Here is an 18,825-nt window from a genome sequence, read left to right on the forward strand (position 1 = left end):
TAGATGGGTCTGGACCAGGGGTTGATGCCATGGATGTATTAAGAGAACTTGATACAGCGTTCAACGCAAAGCCCCTCATGGAGTTTGAAGAATATCCGGATCATTCGCTCTGCTTTCACATTGTGCGGTACATGACGCCATGATGGACATGCGCACTAGAGATTCCTTTAGCCCCCACCCCTCCCGGCCGTGCTCGCTTACAGAGTGACAGTTTGTGTTGTCAGAGCAACACCGCACGTTCATGAGCTTGCTTGCTCGAGTTACTTTGGATGTATTGCTATATATTCACTAATGTTAAACACTGTGTTTTTGGTGTTCCTCATAATTTAAAATGCTTATCTAAATAAACGATGGATGTATTGGGAGAACCAAGGAGATGGAATCATTATGTCGTGCTACTAGCTACCTCTAGCTACTAGCCAATAGCTGGCAGTTTGCGAACAGAGACGTTAATAATGTTACATCCATGTTACAGGCTTTACAGCATACAGCCCTCGGATGAATTACAGCCATTATTTGCATTATCACAGCTGCAGGAACTCTGGAGAACTGTCGTATGAGCCTGCAGGGCGGCTCAGCCGGGCGCAGTCTCTCATGTCTGCTCGCGTTCATTATGTGTGTTTATTATGCCTAGTTAAATAACTCTGGATTCAGCTATTAGTGCATGTTCAAATTTTTGAAACGATGATGGTTTACATTAGGACTTTTTAAGTGTTCAGACTGGTAAGTTGATGTACCTAAAAGAAATTTTTCACCCATATATAGACATGTCTTTCGCCATGTAAAGTATATGTGAATAGTCTTTCTGGGCCAGAGGGCGTCACATGACATTGCAATCCCGCCACTGGCTGCAATGCCCATGCATCAAAGCCTGCCGCTGTTCCTGGGGGCTTGGTTGATGCATGGACTGTGAAGTCAAAGTGAAGCCAAAACATCTGGATTGCCACCTGGTGGCTGGCTGCAGTATAGGTCATAAATCCCGCCCCCTCTATGTTAGTGGATGGGTTGTTGTTTGTTGAAGTGTTCATTTTTCAGATCAGTTTTTGTTATTATTTGATGCCTTAAAAAACGTGCTGAAACGTCGTGATTGACAGCTGTGATTGGCTGTTACTGGTCGGGCGGGTGTATGGGCGGGACTTTGATACCACTGCTCCACCGCCAGATCATTAGTACTGTCCAGACACTGGCTCCAATATAATAAGAAGGCAGCGTCAGTATCCAGGATATTAAGGATTCCCTTTTGTACAGTGGGAGTAAGAGGAGACACGTCGTCCATCTTTTTTTTACAGCATATTGTCTTGACATTAAACCTACATTGTGTAATATTTTGAGTTGATTCTTAGCAAAAAAACCTTTGTTCTTTCACAAATATGTGCTCATTCATGTGTAATTACTTCCACCAACTAATCAAAGAATTCTTGTAAGCGTAGAATCTGCCATTCAGAACCATACAGAATACATATGACGGCCGCCATGTTGCACCTCCTTTAAAATACATTCGCCAAAAGAGGGACATACCTCCGCATTTCGCGCTTTTACACTCAGTAGTGCCGTGACGAATGCCAGGGGGAGATTACTCCCCAAGGAAGTTAAAAAGAGAACGCGACAGGCAAAGCAACAAGAACAAAGTTAATATTGGAGTGGCTAGAACAGCTGCGTGTAAACGATGGAGATACTAAAAACTAATTTTGGTTTCAGCCACCGTAGGAGGTAAAACGCGCTCGGAATGGGAAGTGCTAGAAAGTCATATTCACTTGGTTGTCATATACAATTTCACCGCTAGATGGGAGAAATTCTTACACAATGTAGCTTTAAGGATCGCTATTTATTTTATAATTTTCTACCAACAGTCAGTTGATTGGTTTATTTAACCATGACAATTTCCCTATCAGTTTTCTTTACTAAATCCTTTTTAACAGTGATCTGTAACAGTTTAAAAAAAAAAAACTGTATTCGGCTGATAAAGGAATCAAATTATGCTGATATGGTCATTTTTAAAGGCAATGAATAATGAGTTAGTTTAGCATTAAAGTGGAACTGTTTGTGTCTCCAGAGGGAGCTGCATGAAGGCAGTTGAGTCAGCATCTGTTGTGGCCAGGGTTCGAAGTATGGGGTAGCTACTTGGAGCTCGGCCCCCCTGAAAGAGACGTGAGGTCCCCACTAAATTCATAATATCCCATATATTTAGCTTTCTGAAATAAATAACAGGCTGATAATAAAGCAATTGTCAGCATGCATGTTTATTCATGCATAACAATTTCCAATAATTTGTGTCTACAGTAATTAAGCGAGCATTGGGTGTTGTGGTTAGACTAGTCTATATCGACGACGATTAATTTGGGGGATTGCTCAGGTGCCACCAGAAGATCCGCCCAGATGTCCCTCATTTTTGGCCGGATATCCGTCCCCTTCCTCTTCCTTTGTGTTGGTGTTCTAACCTCCGGTGGATTTGTGAGGACTATGGTTAACTGCTCCTCAGATCTCTGCAGGGTAAATCCAGACAGCTAGCTAGACTATCTGTCCAATCGGAGTTTTCTGTTGCACGACTAAAACTACTTTAGAACATTCACGTTCCACCAAAACAAGTTCCTTCCCGAGACTATTTTGCAGAGGCGCCTTACCAGCTTAGCGCCACCCAAGACAATTGTGATTGGTTTAAAGAAATGCCAATAAACCAAAGCATGTTTTTCGACTATCCTATCCTGTTGTGTGGACTAGCAAGACCTTCCTCGGCAGCACTGTGCAGAAAGGTCTGGCATTGCGAGACTATGTTTAGATCTCGCTATGTTGTCTGTAAAATTAACATTTGAAGCTGTGGGCAAGCTCTTAACTGTGATTTGATGCAGCCAAGGTCTGGTCTTTTTAACAAAGTAATGCAAACCATTGCCTGTCCTGTGCACTGGTCTGGTTTGGGTACAAATCTGGAGGCATGGAGTTAGAAAGAACTGTCAGCAGTCACGTTGCATTGTCCTTTAACTGTCCATCATTTGTCTGACAATGTTATGGGAGTGCAATGCTAAATCATTGTACTGTTTTGAGTTTGGAGTACTTAATAAAGCTATATTCCAACTTTAAGCAGATGGTAAAACTGAAACATTGCTTCGTCACTGTACCGACACCTGCTCACCAGAAAGGCTGTGAGGGATCAGATAAAGAAATTACAAACATTATAGATAGGGAATACACAATAATATGCAGTCTGACTGCAATGTTCTCCCATTGCTGTCTGAGCATCCCCTACACAACTGGAACCTCATGTTTTAGACTTTCATCAGGTTTAAGGCTTGTCTCAAATGGCTCAAATGCAAAGGCTAGCTGTGAGTGTGAGTGTTGCTAGTAGCAGAGGCTCCCATTCAGAGATGAGATAGGTTCATGCAGTCACTGTCAGTGACATGAAATGGTTCTGTGTGCAGTTTTGCTATTCTTTGATTGAGTTGTTGTGCCACTTGGGAAATTATGAAGCCCACTGCATGACCTTTTAGTAGTTTGCAAATCATGCCAGTAATACAAATATGACATGTCGAGAGGTTCAGTGTGTGTGGAATTTCACCTAACTCTAACAAAGTAAACTGTCATAAGAATGACAGGCTCAGAAGCATGCATCATTTTTGGTGTGCTAGCATCATCAAAATGTACTGTAGCATACATTTTGACAGTGATGGGAGAGCACTGCTTGCCGATTTTGGGTATGGGTCAAGGGGTGGAGGGACTAAATGAAAGTTGCAAGGGAGAGGTAGGCTACTGGTAAGTAGGAGTAGGAGGAGTAAAGAGGAGGTGTAAGAGGAGGAAGATTAACCCAGGACTACATTAGAATGCAGGAGGAGGAGGAGCAGGAGGCCAAGGTTTGAGAGGGAGAGAGGGCAACCCCGGCAATAAAAAGAGCCACGGGCCACAGAGCAAGGCGCAGGGAAGGAAAAGGGGATAGGAAGACCTGCGGAAACAAAGGAAGACAGGACAAAGAGTAAAAACACCAACACTATCCCATAGCTTGGTCTTCAACACTTTCAACTGGACAGTCGCAATTTAACAGAAGTGTGTTCTTGTTTCTGTAGCTGTTCACTGAAAATATTTGAAAAGATGCCAGTTGAATGTGCTGAGAGAGCTTATGAAATGTGAGGATTTAAAAGATGGGAGTGGAAATATTAAGAGAGTCACAGGTTAATGGGAAGGAAACAGAAACATTCTCTTAGAGGAAGGGTATGGACATTATAAACAGCGCAAACTGGAGGTGAAATACTGTTTGACACATTATCATTTTGCAGGGCTGTTTTGATATCCAGTGCCAGTTAAAGGAATTGTTCAATATTTTGGGAAATATGCATATTTGCTTTATTTTTGAGAGAAGATGGATATCAATCTCATTTTTGTCTGTTAAGTAAATATCTTTTGGAACGTTCATTTCATTTCCAAGAGTAAAACGAAACCCAACCAAGGGGGAAATCGCTCCAAGTTTACAGACTCATCAACTAAGTCAGACCAAAGGATTGTCTGCTGTTTGGAGCAGGACAGGTAGCGTACAGAGCTCTCTCTCTGAAAACAGCTGCTGCTGGAAACAATGCTATGGAGCAGTGAGAGTGAACCAAAGCAGTTACATTGCGGTCTATAAACAACCATGAGCGGAACTAGGATATAAAAAATAAGATTAGATGAGATAAAGCTCTGCAGAACTTGCAGAGATGGTGATAATTCATTGTGGAACACCTTTCACCCCTTACACATAGCCTACTGATTTGATCCATGGTTGTAAATATATTGGTTGAAGCTGTTTTAAATGCACAGACATGAGAGTGATATCCATCTCTCACTTTCAAGTCTAAACTGAATCTTCATTATGATGTCACATAAAAGACAATAAAACAGGAGAACTGTTTAAGACAATCTCTAATGTATTTTGTATTTATCTTTGATAAAGGAAAATCAATTCTGAAATATTAGCATACATTATTCAGGGCATTTAATCTGTTAAAGTTTACTCTGAAGTGCATCCAAGACCGTCAAAACAAAGCCACTGCAAAACAAATACATTTGCCTCAGAAAAGGCAAGATACATCTTGACGTGAATTATTCAGGATCATTGAAAACAAATCAAAGCAAACTGTCTGACTCATCTGGCTTTCTTTTCATGCTGGATATCAAAGAGAACATCCCATTTAGTGATATTCATTTAAATCTCGTCTCCTGCTTGAGAGTGTCTTTGAAGTTGTCACAACCCTGCAGCTCAGCTGACCTGTTAGGCCCCACAAGGCCGTGGCAACAATACCGGCAGAGGTTAAATAATGTTGTTGATGCAAATACCAGCCTGGTGTGTTTACTATGAGTTTTAATAGAGTGGAGTTCAGCTGCTGAATTGAATGAGTAAAAGCATAGAGGTGACCTGCTCTGTGTGTATTCCACAAATGGGATGTAAAGTGTGTCCATTAGCCAGATTCATGCCCTCGCTTCTGCTATCTGTATAACTGGCACAGCGCTATGGGTGCTATCTTACCCGGTTTCCTTTGAGTCCTTGTGGTCCTACTAAACCCTGCGAAAAGAAATAAGAGATAACATCAGTGGCTGCTTATTTTCATTTTAGGTTTAGTTTACTATAATAACCCTGAATGCAATGCGACGTCAGCAACAGCCTGGCCTGTCACATACAGTATGTGCAAGCAGTCCCAGTAGATGGTTTTGTACTACGCTTCTTATTTGTGTAGTAAAAAAATATTAAAAAGCAAGACTAAGTGCAGCATCTCAAAGGTCCTGTCCTCATAGTCATATTATTATGACCTGTCTCTCTTAGTTACCTGTTATAGTTACGCTGTTATAGTCCTAGACTGCCGGGGGACTTCCTTCCTTTGACACACTGAGCTGCTCTCTCCTCTCCCTTTCTATTACTGTTACTATTACTATTACTATTACTATTTGTGTGCAGCCCGTCCCAGAAATGCTTGTTACTAATCCTAGCTTCTGGGGAGTTTACTCCCCGAGTCCTTATGCTTTTTCCCCCAGCGTATTTCCTTGGAGAACTTGGCACCAAGCCCCTGGTTGCAGCTGTCGCCGTGGTCCTGCTGCACTCCCTGCTGAGCTCAGCGATGCCCTGCAATGTCATGCTGCGTCCTGCTGAACCCTGCAGCTTCCCGCTACATCCAGTCACTGTTCCATTATTAATGTGACTACTATCGCCACTGTTCATCACACCCCCAACCGGCTCGTCAGACACCGCCACCAAGAGCCTGGGTCTGTCCGAGGTTTCTTCCCAAGAGGGAGTTTTTCCCTCCGCCGCGCCACTGCTTGCTCTTGAGGGAATTACTGGAATTGTTGGAATTGTTGGGGCTTTGTAAATTATAGAGTGTGGTCTAGACCTACTCTATCTGTAAAGTGTCTCGAGATAACTTATGTTATGATTTGATACTATAAATAAAATTGAATTGAATTGAATTATTGTACAGTGAGATACAGCCTGCCAGAGAACAAACGCCAGAGGAGAATAGTGGATTTGAGGCTTTTGGACTGAAAACGTAGTCATTTGGTCTCTGTGAGAAGCCCTTAATGTGAATGTATTCAAATGCAAACCTTTGACATGATAATAACTTTGTTATCCTTCTTCTTGTTTGAGCATCCCCTTGTCTGAATGTTGCCTCACAATTTCAAATCATACCAGCAGAAACCGAATCGGAATAGTTCCTTCATTGTTCTTTCATTTTGATATGCAGTTAATTTAATGAGATGGATGATGGCACAAACTTTGGTCACCCTGCAGCCTAACTAACAGCTAAGGCTACATCAGTATTGGTCTCAGCCTGTCATCATGTCAGCCTCTGTCAGAAGTCCTATTGTGATAAACATACAGCTTTCAAAGAGCTAAATGCTTCCTGTTGTGATCAATATTTAAAATGGAATTTCAGACTTACAGGGATGCCTTGAGGCCCGATTGGTCCTGGTAATCCTGCATCTCCCTTTTCACCCTGTTGTGACCAGACAAAATCCAAAGTGTATATTGTCCTAAAACGTTTTTTGGGAATTTTAGAATCAAAACAGAAAACACACAAACAAAAATACTCACTCTCTCTCCCTTTGGTCCTGCTGGCCCTGACACACCTGATGGTCCGATTAGACCCTTTAAAACAGAAAACGGAAAATAAATACCTGTATACACGCAGAATAGAATGAGAAAATATCATAGTAAAACGCCTCAAATCAGTAAATCAACAAGCTTTCGGGTGGAAATGAATAGATGCCACAAAAGATAATGTCATGGACCATTTAGATGAATTTCTTCATGAATCTGGAGTGACAGAAAAAGGGCTAGGACAGAATTTGCTGTACACCTGTAGCATTAACACACCAAGCTTGTGGAACCACTGTCTGTTAAAAACGAGGGAAATTGAATAAAATGTCAACAGCTGCAGTTCTCTGTCTGAGTAGCAGTCAGGATTGGAGAGGAAGACCTTGCATCTCAGGCATATCCAGATTGTACAGTGCTGTATGGAATCAAGCTGTCCAAGTGTACTGTAGGACATGTCAACATGCAGCACGGGCATCTTTGCATGCTCCTTGCAGGATAGTTCTTAGCAATGGCAACTCTGCAGCCCACTGCTGCCGATTCAGCATCATGATGCAGGAAACTGTTGAGGCAGGATTGAGGACTGAGGATGTACACTGGTATGATGTCCAAGATGGAAAATCAAAGCAGAACTAGGCAACATGCCACGCTAGTTGTGGGAGACTATGAACAGATTTTAGGATATTTTGACAGACTATTAGCCTAATATGATGCTACAAACCCAGAGCAGCCATGGTTGCTTATGATTTGTTTGGACCGATATCAAGATATTACAATATTTTATATATAACCACAAAATGCTTATGTTTTTATCTTGGGCTAAACAAAAATTACAAATGTATGGGGTTTAAACTGTATATGCTCAAATAAAAGCCAGTATTAAATGAATACATGGCTGTGTCCAGCATTATAAAGGAAAGGCAGAAAAACCCAATACCATGAATTGAATTCAGGGCAAATTCTGCATGGTACATTTCTACAGCACGAATGCTATTAGCAGGACAAAAGAGTCATGCCATACTTCATAGGTCTGAGTTTCTCGTTTTAACAGAAATACTCTAATATATATATATATATATATATATATATATATATATATGCTGTACTGTCAATAAAACTCAAAACTTCCTACAGGTGTTTCACAATAAAAGCCTTTGTATTTTGTGGATCCATTGAATAATTTGAATGTTAGCACTGAGTTTTACCCTATCTTTCTCTATATGTGCTTGTTATATGTTCTTCTCTGTGTACCTCAAGTCGATTGCCCTGTCAGCTCTGATTTGAAACACCGTTACTACAACGATCAGTCACATGACCGTTGAATTTAATCCTGAAAACAGGCAGTGTGCAGAAAAGTCAGTACTAACAAAATGACATGTGCAGCGTTTCCATTGGTTTTCACAGCGTAGCCTAAGGGTAGGATTATGCTGGTTGAGCCACTGGAAGGCTTTTAATGTGAAACATCTGTGCAGGAAGTGTTGAGTTTCATTTACCAGGGCCACGTTCAGCCCCAACAAAACGTAGCAACACGGTTTTCAAAACTTGAAGCAGGGGTGCGTTGAACACCTTGTTGTGTGCGCAAGCACTCTGTCTTTATATCACCACGAGTTTACAGACACGTCTCTGCTGATTGGGTATCACCTGTGACACAGCCAATAAAAGAGAGACACACCCACTGAACGGAGAAAACATAACTCAAAGCCCGTTGCACACCTTTGTCCACAACTCAAAGATGTTCAGTTTACTCTCACAGAACTGGAATCCAGGAGTTTTTTCATAGAAATTGTTCATAGAAAATGGCTCAAACCATTTGTAAAAAACAGTTGCAGATTAAATGTATTAGTTGTCAACAAATCGATTAATCTTTGCAGCACTACCTCAACCATATTTTTGTATTTGCTGTTATATCTGCTGAAAGTATGTTCTACTTTGTCCCAATTGTAGGCTATGGGATGTTTTTCTTTGCTTAGTTTGGAGTTTTAGAGTTGGAGAAAAGTTGTTCTGGCCAGCTCAAATGATTTCTGTAGGGGTTGTCAATATAAACCATGGGAGCAAAATGCTGACGTAGAGTTGCCTTGTTTTTGTCGTCATGCCAGTGAATCCTCAGAACCCAATCCTGAACAGTCCTGTCCTCACAGAGCTGCTTCAGGAAGAAATAGAGACATGACAAGCATGGGAAGCAGGAAAGCAAGCGGACATGACAAGCAGACATAACAGACATCAAGCAAGCTGTAGCAGGGGGGTGGAGGTGGAGGTGGAGGAGGAGGAGGATGAGGAAGAGTAGGAGAAGGGTGGGGGGGGTGCGCCACTCACCACTGGACCCGGTCTGCCGTCTAACCCATGAGCCCCCTGTATAGCGTTGTACACAGTTAGAGAGCAGAGATGATGGGGGGAGATGGTGGGGGAGAAGGGGGTGGTGAAGGTGGAGGGGAAGGTGGAGTGAGTGAAGCTGTGATTCAAGTGACTTCAAAAACACATTCAGATGATGACAAATGAAGGGTGACGAGTGGTGGAGGTGGAGGCAAAGTGAGTGACAGTAGATGGGAGTCATTTCTTTCAGTGCTCATCAAGTCTCCGGCCCTGTCATGGCTCATAGTAACGCTAGGACTGTTTTCACATTCAATGTGCCAGTCTGTCTCTTAATACTTTCTGCCTTCTCTACCCTGTCAACGCATTCTCATAAAAAGGTTTGTATGATATCCCCCGAAATTACAACGCAACCGTTGCAGTTAAGTTTTCAAAAGGTGACGTTCCTGAGGCGACAACATTTAAGTTTAGGCACCACAACAAAAAATTTAGTTTAGAAAAAAAAAGGTTTTGGTTAGGGTTAAAACACCTGTCCCCTTGAGTAGTACTCCCAGGACACGAACACCCGTTTCCTGGGTGAAAGTCTTGTGTTTCCCCTCGTCCCCTCTCCCTGGACATGAACTCTGCACCCACACTGAAAAGCCCTGTATCTTAAGACCCACCCATCCACCCTGACCTCCCCCCTACACGGATCTCCGCAGACTTGCACAGCGGCAGTTGATGTGATGCATACGGTAATAAATATGTGGACCACATTTGAATTACACAGCATTACTTTTTGTAGCTATGTGTACAAATGGTTCATGAGAACAGCCTGACCCTGTCTGTGGCCCTCAGCCCAAAGCCCAGCGGCCCTACTCAAGACAATTGTTTAAAAAAAAAGCTCCAAAATATGTAGTTCAATTTTCTCAAAAAGGTTGTTATTTACTAAAACAGCTGCTCAGCGTACTGTAGCTTTAGCAAACATTACTCAAATAGGAGGACATAGAACAAACGAATTTATGGCCAAAGAAAATCTGTTTTTTACCTGGGAGCGACTGTATACATTGTAAATAAATGACTTTTAAAGTTTAATCCAATCCAGTTACTGATCCTAAACTACAGGGTTGAAGCAATGTGGGCTTCAAGGTTGATTTTGCATATTGCTAACATTTTTGCACTGAAGCCGTGACATAATCCCTAAAATAATCAAGATTAAGTAAGAAAACTTGACAACAGGATGTAACACAAATAGAAGAAAGAGCTCTGAGACTTATGAACAGACAGGAAGTGCAGTGTACTTACAGGAAGTCCAAGATGGCCTCTGTCTCCCTTGTCGCCCTTCTGACCCGTCGCTCCCTTTTCTCCTCTAATGCCTATGCCTGGTTCTCCCTGAGAGACAGGACGAGATAAAATCCCATCCTTACACTGTCATGCATTGGATGGCTATGCTGTAGAATGTATGTATGAATGGTGGCAGATGTAATAAAACCAGGAGCAGGTACTGTAGGTATTATTTTACAATATAGGAACAATATCTCACCTTAGGCCCTGAAAATCCTTGAGCTCCCTGGATGGAACAAAAACAGTTTACTGACACAGTCTGTACTCTAACTCACTTGTGGCCAGTGCACACCACTGAGCCCCAAAAGATCAATAGTACAAATACAAATTTAAGCCACGTGAAAAATAGCTTGCAGTAACGAATTGGATAACCTGAACAGGTAGTGAACAGCAGTGGTTGAATATAACTATGTACATTTACTCAATTACTGTACTTAAGTAGAAATATGTCTTTTCTTTTCATGCCACTTTCTACTTCAACTCCGCTACATTTCAGAGAGAAATATTGTACTTTTTCTCAACTACATTCATCTGTTACAGCTTTAGTTACTAGTTACTTTAGTTACTCCACTACATTCATCTGTCACAGCTTTAGTTACTAGTTACTTTAGTTACTCCACTACATTCATCTGTCACAGCTTTAGTTACTAGTTACTTTAGTTACTCCACTACATTCATCTGTTACAGCTTTAGTTGCTAGTTACTTTACTGTTTAATTCTGAAGTAAACTAGCCAACAATATAACGGCCTACAAGTCCAACTGAAATGATTAGACCATTAAACACACAACTGTTTCTCTTTTTGGAATCAAATACTTTTACTTTTAATACTTTAACTACATTTTCCTGATGATACTTACATACTTTTACTTAAAGTGATGGTTCGGAGTAATTTCACCCTAGGGTCCTTTGCACCATGACCTCGAGTCAAACACCCCCCCAGAAGCTTTTTTCACCTGGGTCTAACATTGGGAGAGTTAGCGTGGAGTAGCGTTAGCCGCTGAATAGCTTAGCGCAGAGGCTAATGGATCCGAAGTGTCTCTTAACATTACCCCACTAATAATGCCCGAAATGATACCAAAGGTCTACACTAGTATATATAGGTTATGCACTCATAAAACGATGGATTGGAAAGTTTGTAAGTACACCAGAAGTTTATGTAAATAACACTTGCCTGCTCTCTTCTGCTCTCTGCTGTTGTTGTTGCTGCTGTGAGACGAATGCTTAGGGACATCTACAAATTACAACACCGAAAAGAGATGCAACAAAAATATTTTTTAATTTAACTTATTTTTTAAAGTAAGTGCTGTAGTATAACTAGCAGGAGACAAGTAATAATTGAGGTAAGTTTGGAGACATTACCTTATTTAATCATTAAATTAATAAATAATTTTGTTGCATCTCTTTCGGTTGTTGTAATTTGTAGATGTCCCTAAGCACCTTACTGCCCGGTAGTAACAGCAGCAGCAGCAGCGAAGAGCAGAAGCCAGCAGGCAAGTGTTATTTACATACACTTCTGGGACTACAATACTTTCTTCAATCCGTCTTTATGAGAACAAACTATATATACTAATTAACCTCTGGTAATGACATTTCGGCATTATTAGGGGTAATGTTAAGAGACAATTCTCCATTAGCCTGCGGCTAAGCTATTCAGCGACTACTACGCTTAACTCTCCCAATGTTAGACCCAGGAAAAAGCTTCTGGGGTTTGGCTCGAGGTAATGGCGCAGGCATCCGAGGTCATGCAAACTAGGTAATCGAACGTAACTGTTTACATGTCACTGTTTACTGCATTACATTTACTTGTAACAGAGTATTTTTACATTGTGGAATTAGTACTTTTACTTATGTAAAGGATCTGAACACTTCTTCCACCACTGCTGAACAGCAAGTACTTATGGAAGGGATGGATATAATTAAAATGATCATACAAATTACATACATAGAATCCATCTGCATTCTATTGAATATTTGTCTTTGTCTCAATTCAGATACTTCTGTTAGTACACTTAGATGTACAATGTGTATGTGAAAAGGCTTCCTTTCTCCCTTTTCACTGGACCCTGTTCCCAAAATGAATACTGTTTTGTGTTAGTGGTAGATCAGCTGATCACTAGCTTAATTTTGGAGAGTGCATAATGCAGGTTGGCCTCATTAGGTCCTTTCTGTAGGGAGGGGCTGGGCAATCCTAAAGTGTAGAGCAATAGGTAACACGGTTTTTGCAGTAATTGGCATTTTGATATTATGTTGGTGCTTGTGGTTGTGTAAGCACATGTTTGTATATATATATATATATATATATATATATATATAATATAACTAGGAATGTCAGCAATCACATTTATCTACATGGAATGGTATTTTCCACATTCAAGTTTCTTGTTTTTCTTCAGTTTGGCTCACCCTCTACCCACCGGTACAGGTGGTGGGTGCCAATTGGGTGAGGCTGGGTTAAAGGAACACGGCGACTTATTGGCTTATTAGCTTATTCACCGTAACCCCCAGAGTAAGACAAGTCGATACATACCCTTCTCATCTCTCTGCGTGCTGTAAAGCTGTCTGACGGCTCCAGCGGCATCAGCCCATAACAGAACATGCAGGTGAATGGTTCCAGTAATCCTACTGCTCCGAATAAGTGACAAAATAATGCCAACATGTTCCTATTTACATGTTGTGATTTGTAGAGTGACAGCGTGTACAAAAAACAACCTAACATGAGACACAGCCATCTTCTAACCGTAAACAAACCAGGAACTATATTCTCAGGCGGAAGAATATAGTACTTGGGCGGAGTGATATGCTCGCAGCAAGCCTGTCTGAGAATATAGTTCCCGGTTTGTTTACGGTTAGAAGATGGCTGTGTCTCATGTACGTTATTTTTGTACACGCCATGACTTACAAATCACAACATAGAAACAGGAACATGTTGGCATTATTTGTCACTTTCTGTCAGACAAGTAGCGCTAGTTGGAACCAGTAACCTGCAGGATCTGTGCTGGGCTAAGCTAATGCCGGAGCCGTCAGACAGCTTTACAGCACGCACAGAGATGAGAAGGGTATGTATCGACTTGTCTTACTCTGGGGGTTACGGTGAATAAGCTAAATTCCCAATAAGTCGGCGTGTTCCTTTAAAAGGGCTTGTTTGGACTACAGTACAGTGGGACTACTACTACTAAACACATGTATAAATTACATTTGTATAGAATGGCGTCGCCATTTCGCTCAAGTTTGAAAGATGGTTCCGTAGCAAAGATGGCAACCGTTGAGGGTGCGCCATCCAGATACGTGTAGTGCCCCTCATGTTGTTCTACATCGTCAGTGTGAACGCACTATGCACTCAAAATAGCAAGTATAATTGTGCCAACTTGAGACACAGCATTTGTCTTCGTCACCTGTCTGTAAACTAAAAACTCTTTGCAAGTGTGCAGGGCCTTTAAGCGTGGGCTAGTGTTAAGGTTAAGGGGTTGAATGAAATTTTGACTCACTGCTGGGCCAACTGGTCCTGGAGGTCCTGGGGGCCCTGGAGGCCCATAGATCTAAATACAGACACACAAACACTCTCAGAAGGTTTCAACTCAGAAAATATTGCTCATCAAACTTGTGCTCTAATTTTAAGTAAAGTTAATGACCACCCCTTACCATTTCTGACCTTCCACCATCTCCAGGTGCACCTTTTAGGCCCTGTGACAAGAGGAGGCGAAGACACAGAAAGTCAAAACATTGTCAATGTATTTCCTAGTCAGGCAAACTATTAAGTGAATGAAAAATTAGGCAACACAGCACATTTTCACACAGCATTTGGGGTGAATACAAAGTATCTTCTACTATTCCCCCTTTTCCAGGTCAGATACTGCATCCAGACAGATGCAGCATGAGGGGCACCATTGCGTACCATTGAGCCAGGTAATCCAATAGGGCCAGGGGCCCCTGAAGCCCCCTTTTCACCAGTAGGGCCATCTAAACCCTACAGAACAAGAAAGGGGAGATGGGCATCACGATATCGGCAGAGCGTTTTAATTCAGGGACTGATGAGTTCATCTTCATGTTAGAATCAAAGAAAAAAAGACACAAGAAAGTTTTATATTCATCCAATCTTAGGGGGCTTTCACACCTACCTCATTTGGTCCGGACTTTCAGGCTCTTCAGTTTGAGCTGAACTAAAATTACAGGTGTGAAATCTCCCCCGGAGCACGGTCCGGAACAAAGAGCCGGAATTCTGTCCGACCAAAAGAGGTAGTCTCGTTCTGGATCAAACTCAACCAAGGTCCGGTTTGTTTCTAGTGTCAAAGCATTTTTTTTGGATGGTTCGGACTTTAATATTACTTCTTTCAATTACAATATAGACCTTTGCACACCTCGGTGGTTGGACCCTACTAAAACAATCGAGGATACCTATACATCATCATCCACAGATGCATCTTTGTGACAATCTTTTTTGAACAACCCAAGATCCAGCTGTACGGAAATGCTACAGTCAGGAACGCAATGCTGCCCATCCTTCATCAAAAACAAACCCTAACAAAAAAAAGATGTATACCCAAGAGCAAAATAGATGCCTCCCTTAATAGGTAACATAGCTAAGTATCAAACATACAGATATACGGGATACAAAAGAACATGGCTCTCAAAGTATCACAAGGCTACAAATAGCATAGGCCTTTATATGGGGGCACATTTGGGATCCATGCCACAGTGAATTAAAAGTTAAACACAGTGTCATTCCTGGGGTCCCTTCCAAGCTAGTGAGCCTCTAATTAGATAATAAGAGGGCAGCTGGAAAACGCCAGGCCTTCCCTCTGGATAATGACAGCTGTGGGACTTGGGCTTTGGTCAGGGAAGCCCAGACAGTGGTGTGGTGTGGTGTGGTGTGTGGTTGACACAGTCACTCACAGGTGATCCAGATGGACCCATGTCTCCCTTGTCTCCTTTGGGTCCCGCAAAGCCCATGACACCACTTTCCCCTCTGGGGCCTTCAGGACCGGCTGGGCCTACAGGACCAGGCTCTCCAGGCTTTCCCCTGGGTCCCTGAAAACACAAGAGATCAAGTTTGACTCAGTGAATTGTACCTAACAGACATATTTTACATGAATTTTAAAATGGGAGCTTAAATCATCATTACTACATATTGTCATCACAATTAATAAATTTCTATCACAATATGCATTAATTGCCTGGCTGATAATATGAAGTACTGATAACTAAGTATTACCTTCTCTCCGTCCAGCCCTGGAGCACCTGGCAGACCAACTTCACCCTGAGGACACACCAAGGCTTTATTACCAACTAGGCTAAGCAGGCAACTGTTCCAGGACCTTAGCCCATCAGGGGGCCCAGATTCAATATACGTCAATTGGTTTCTAGTAATTTCATTAGTTGCAATTTTTATAGCAGGTGTTCAGAACAAAATCCCTGCATTAAAACAATGCAAGGGGCTGTGTTGGCGGGGCATGCTTCCTCAGGTACAGGGGAAAAATGAAAGTCCAATTTGAGTAACAGAACCATTTACGGTTATCAATAATAGCTCCTAGTGCAAATTATTGGGGTACAAAGTTCTAGGATGCCAAACAAAAAAACTGATTTTACAACACTGAAAAATAATCATGGCAGCAACTATTTATCTTTGCCACAATAGTCACAAGGTAGACTGTAGAAATACAGCATTGATGTTAAAAGTTAATCCACCAGGAGTGTGTGCTTCCATGTATTTGATTGGTCAATGCGGCTGGTTGATGTAGCATTGCAATGCGGTAAGAGTTGAGCAGGGTTTAGTCTCACAGGTCTTGACAGACCTATCTCCATATCACTGTGTCAGTATTGGAGTATCGTCTGGCTACTTTTCTGGGAAAGAGGAAAAAAACGCCCTGGCATTTTTGCATTTCTTTAAACCAATCCCAAATGTCCTGGGCAGCGCAAACTGGATGCAGCAACATTGCCCTTGCAAAATAGATAGCGGAAAGAGCGGTCAGGCTTTATCCCAGCACTGTACATCCGGTATGCCAGCCTAAGCCAGGTTCATTTTTGATGTAGCTTTGTAAAAGAGATTTTCAGAAAACGTATGCTGTAAAAGTAAACTTGTACGGCAATTGCGACTCCCAGCTTGTTACGTGATGCCTGTGAAAAGGCTTCCTTTCTCCCTTTTCACTAGGCCCTGTTCCCAAAATTAATACTTTTTTTGTGTCTGCTTAATCCTTCATTTCAGTGTAATGTTGTAGGTTATTGTTTTAGTTTATTTGTTACTTTATTATTTGACATAGGCCTGTTCAGCAGGTTTGATGGGTTCATTGTGTTTTGCTATGTGATGTGATGGGTAGATCAGCTGCTCACTAGCTTAATCAGGGAGAGTGCATGCAGGTTGGCCTCATTAGGTCCTTTCTGTAGGGAGGGGCTGGGCAATCCTAAAGTGTAGAGCAATAGGCAAAACAGTTTTTGCAGCAATTGACATTTTGATATTATGTTGGTGCTTGTTAATAAATACATAAATTGTGCACTTTTAAAAGCCTCCTCTTCAGTCTTCAATCGTGACAATTCCCTTATACATCCATGGTTAAAAAGCTATATATTAATAAAATCCCAAAACTGATCTTTTAATCGATATCAAAGATCGATTTTAATTGGACAATATTTATTTTAACCCAGCCCTACTGCCTAACTGACCTCATTTAAATGAATTCAGGTGTGCTTCAATTTTTATAAATCCAACTGAGTTTTAGGTCCGTAGCAGAACTTATCTCTGGTCAGATTAACACGTCAGACAGCACATATCACATGATGTGTGTCCGGTGTAAACATGAAGCAGATTTATTTTTTATTTAACCTTTATTTAACCAGGTTAGTCTCACTGAGATATAAAATCTCTTTTTCAAGAGAGACCTGGCCAAGATAGAAGAACAAAGTAGTTACATATAAAACTATTTACAATCACAAAACAAACACAAAAGAGGCCAAGACAACTCAGGTACATTTCAATTAAATAAAAGTGCCATAAATTAAAACATTTGCACGTGTGGATGGACTCTATGTTCTATGGTTTTAATATAACCTTTAAAATAATTTAAGGGAATTAAACACTGTAGTTTGATTGTTTTCTGTAGGTCATTCCAAGTAGAAGGTGCAGCAAACATGAAAGCCTTTTTGAACAACTCTGTCCGGGCTTGAGGTACATTCAATGAAAGTACAAGTATAAGTACTCTGTGTAAAAGAAAGAAATTCTCCAAAATCCAGAATTTTTTTGGGGTCATTTAGATTCTCAGTGGTTTCAGATAAGTAAAATTCAGCTTTAGCTTTTCTGAAGAGTGAAGTGAATCTGTTTCGCAACCGTCTGAAAACAAGCCAGTCAGCGTCAGTATCTGATCTCGTTGCTTTTGCCCAGGCTACATTTCTCTCGTGGAGCAAATTAGATATCTCAGAAGTAAACCAGTGATTGTCCCACCCCTTAATTCTAAATTTACGAATAGGTGCGTGTCTGTTAAGAATATCCAGAAAACTGTTCTGAAATAAAGTCAGGTTTTGTTATTTTTTTTTTTTTGTCTGACGTTAAAAATTATGGATGTATAAGTTGAAAATTCAGAAAATACTTTGGAGAAAAAACAACATTGGCGAAAAGTAAGAGCAGGGAGTTATTAGCTTGGACCGAAGATGATGTGGAACTGTTACTGAAAGGTATGTGAGCTATCCATCCAATAAGACTTACTGATGTGGATGTCTGTGTCGTCATTTCCAAATGTTTGTGTCCGTCCAGACTACAAGGCAATCCCAGAGTTTTTAAACCAAAACGGGGGCAGCAGTGTTTCCAAATGTCTCTGTTTTAAAGGCTCAGAAACGCCAGAGTAGTGTGAAGACGAGGCGTAAATGTAGCAAAAGATATTTGTTTTTAAACCAAAACGAGTGGCATAGATGTAGCCTATGGTTGCTGCTGCAGCTCTGCTAACATGCTGCATGCTACGCCTCCTGTGTAGACACTGTTAGGGAATTTGCAGCACTTACATACAATATGAACTGAAACAGGCCTGCATTATAACCTAATCCTTTGGCCAAGTCTCGAGAAGTAGCCCTGTGTCAAGACCTTAAACGTGCATTATTTCTGTTTTTATACTCATGGTGCATGGTGCATAATCATACCCATTACCCATAAAAACTGACATAAAAAAAAAC

At 41.3% G+C, this 18,825-nt stretch overlaps 1 protein-coding gene across 17 annotated transcripts in view; it reads right to left on the reverse strand.

Moving 5' to 3' along the window:
- The window catches only part of col13a1 (collagen, type XIII, alpha 1), a 169,877-nt gene that overhangs the window by 18,884 nt on the left and 132,168 nt on the right, over positions 1–18,825 (reverse strand). For 14 of the 17 annotated variants that reach the window (XM_039783682.1, XM_039783675.1, XM_039783670.1 and 11 more), the window contains 11 exons: positions 15,884–15,928; positions 15,565–15,699; positions 14,567–14,638; positions 14,314–14,355; positions 14,160–14,210; positions 10,872–10,898; positions 10,634–10,720; positions 9,356–9,391; positions 7,043–7,096; positions 6,891–6,944; positions 5,486–5,521 (listed from right to left, as the gene is read on the reverse strand). In XM_039783682.1, coding sequence (XP_039639616.1) covers positions 5,486–5,521; positions 6,891–6,944; positions 7,043–7,096; positions 9,356–9,391; positions 10,634–10,720; positions 10,872–10,898; positions 14,160–14,210; positions 14,314–14,355; positions 14,567–14,638; positions 15,565–15,699; positions 15,884–15,928 — 639 coding nt within the window. The remainder of the gene's footprint in view (positions 1–5,485; positions 5,522–6,890; positions 6,945–7,042; positions 7,097–9,355; positions 9,392–10,633; positions 10,721–10,871; positions 10,899–14,159; positions 14,211–14,313; positions 14,356–14,566; positions 14,639–15,564; positions 15,700–15,883; positions 15,929–18,825) is intronic. The other 3 variants (XM_039783678.1, XM_039783672.1, XM_039783685.1) reach the window with 3 other exon arrangements.

Source organism: Perca fluviatilis, chromosome 19 (assembly GCF_010015445.1).
Source record: "Perca fluviatilis chromosome 19, GENO_Pfluv_1.0, whole genome shotgun sequence".
In the NCBI taxonomy this organism is placed as follows: Eukaryota; Metazoa; Chordata; class Actinopteri; order Perciformes; family Percidae; genus Perca; species Perca fluviatilis.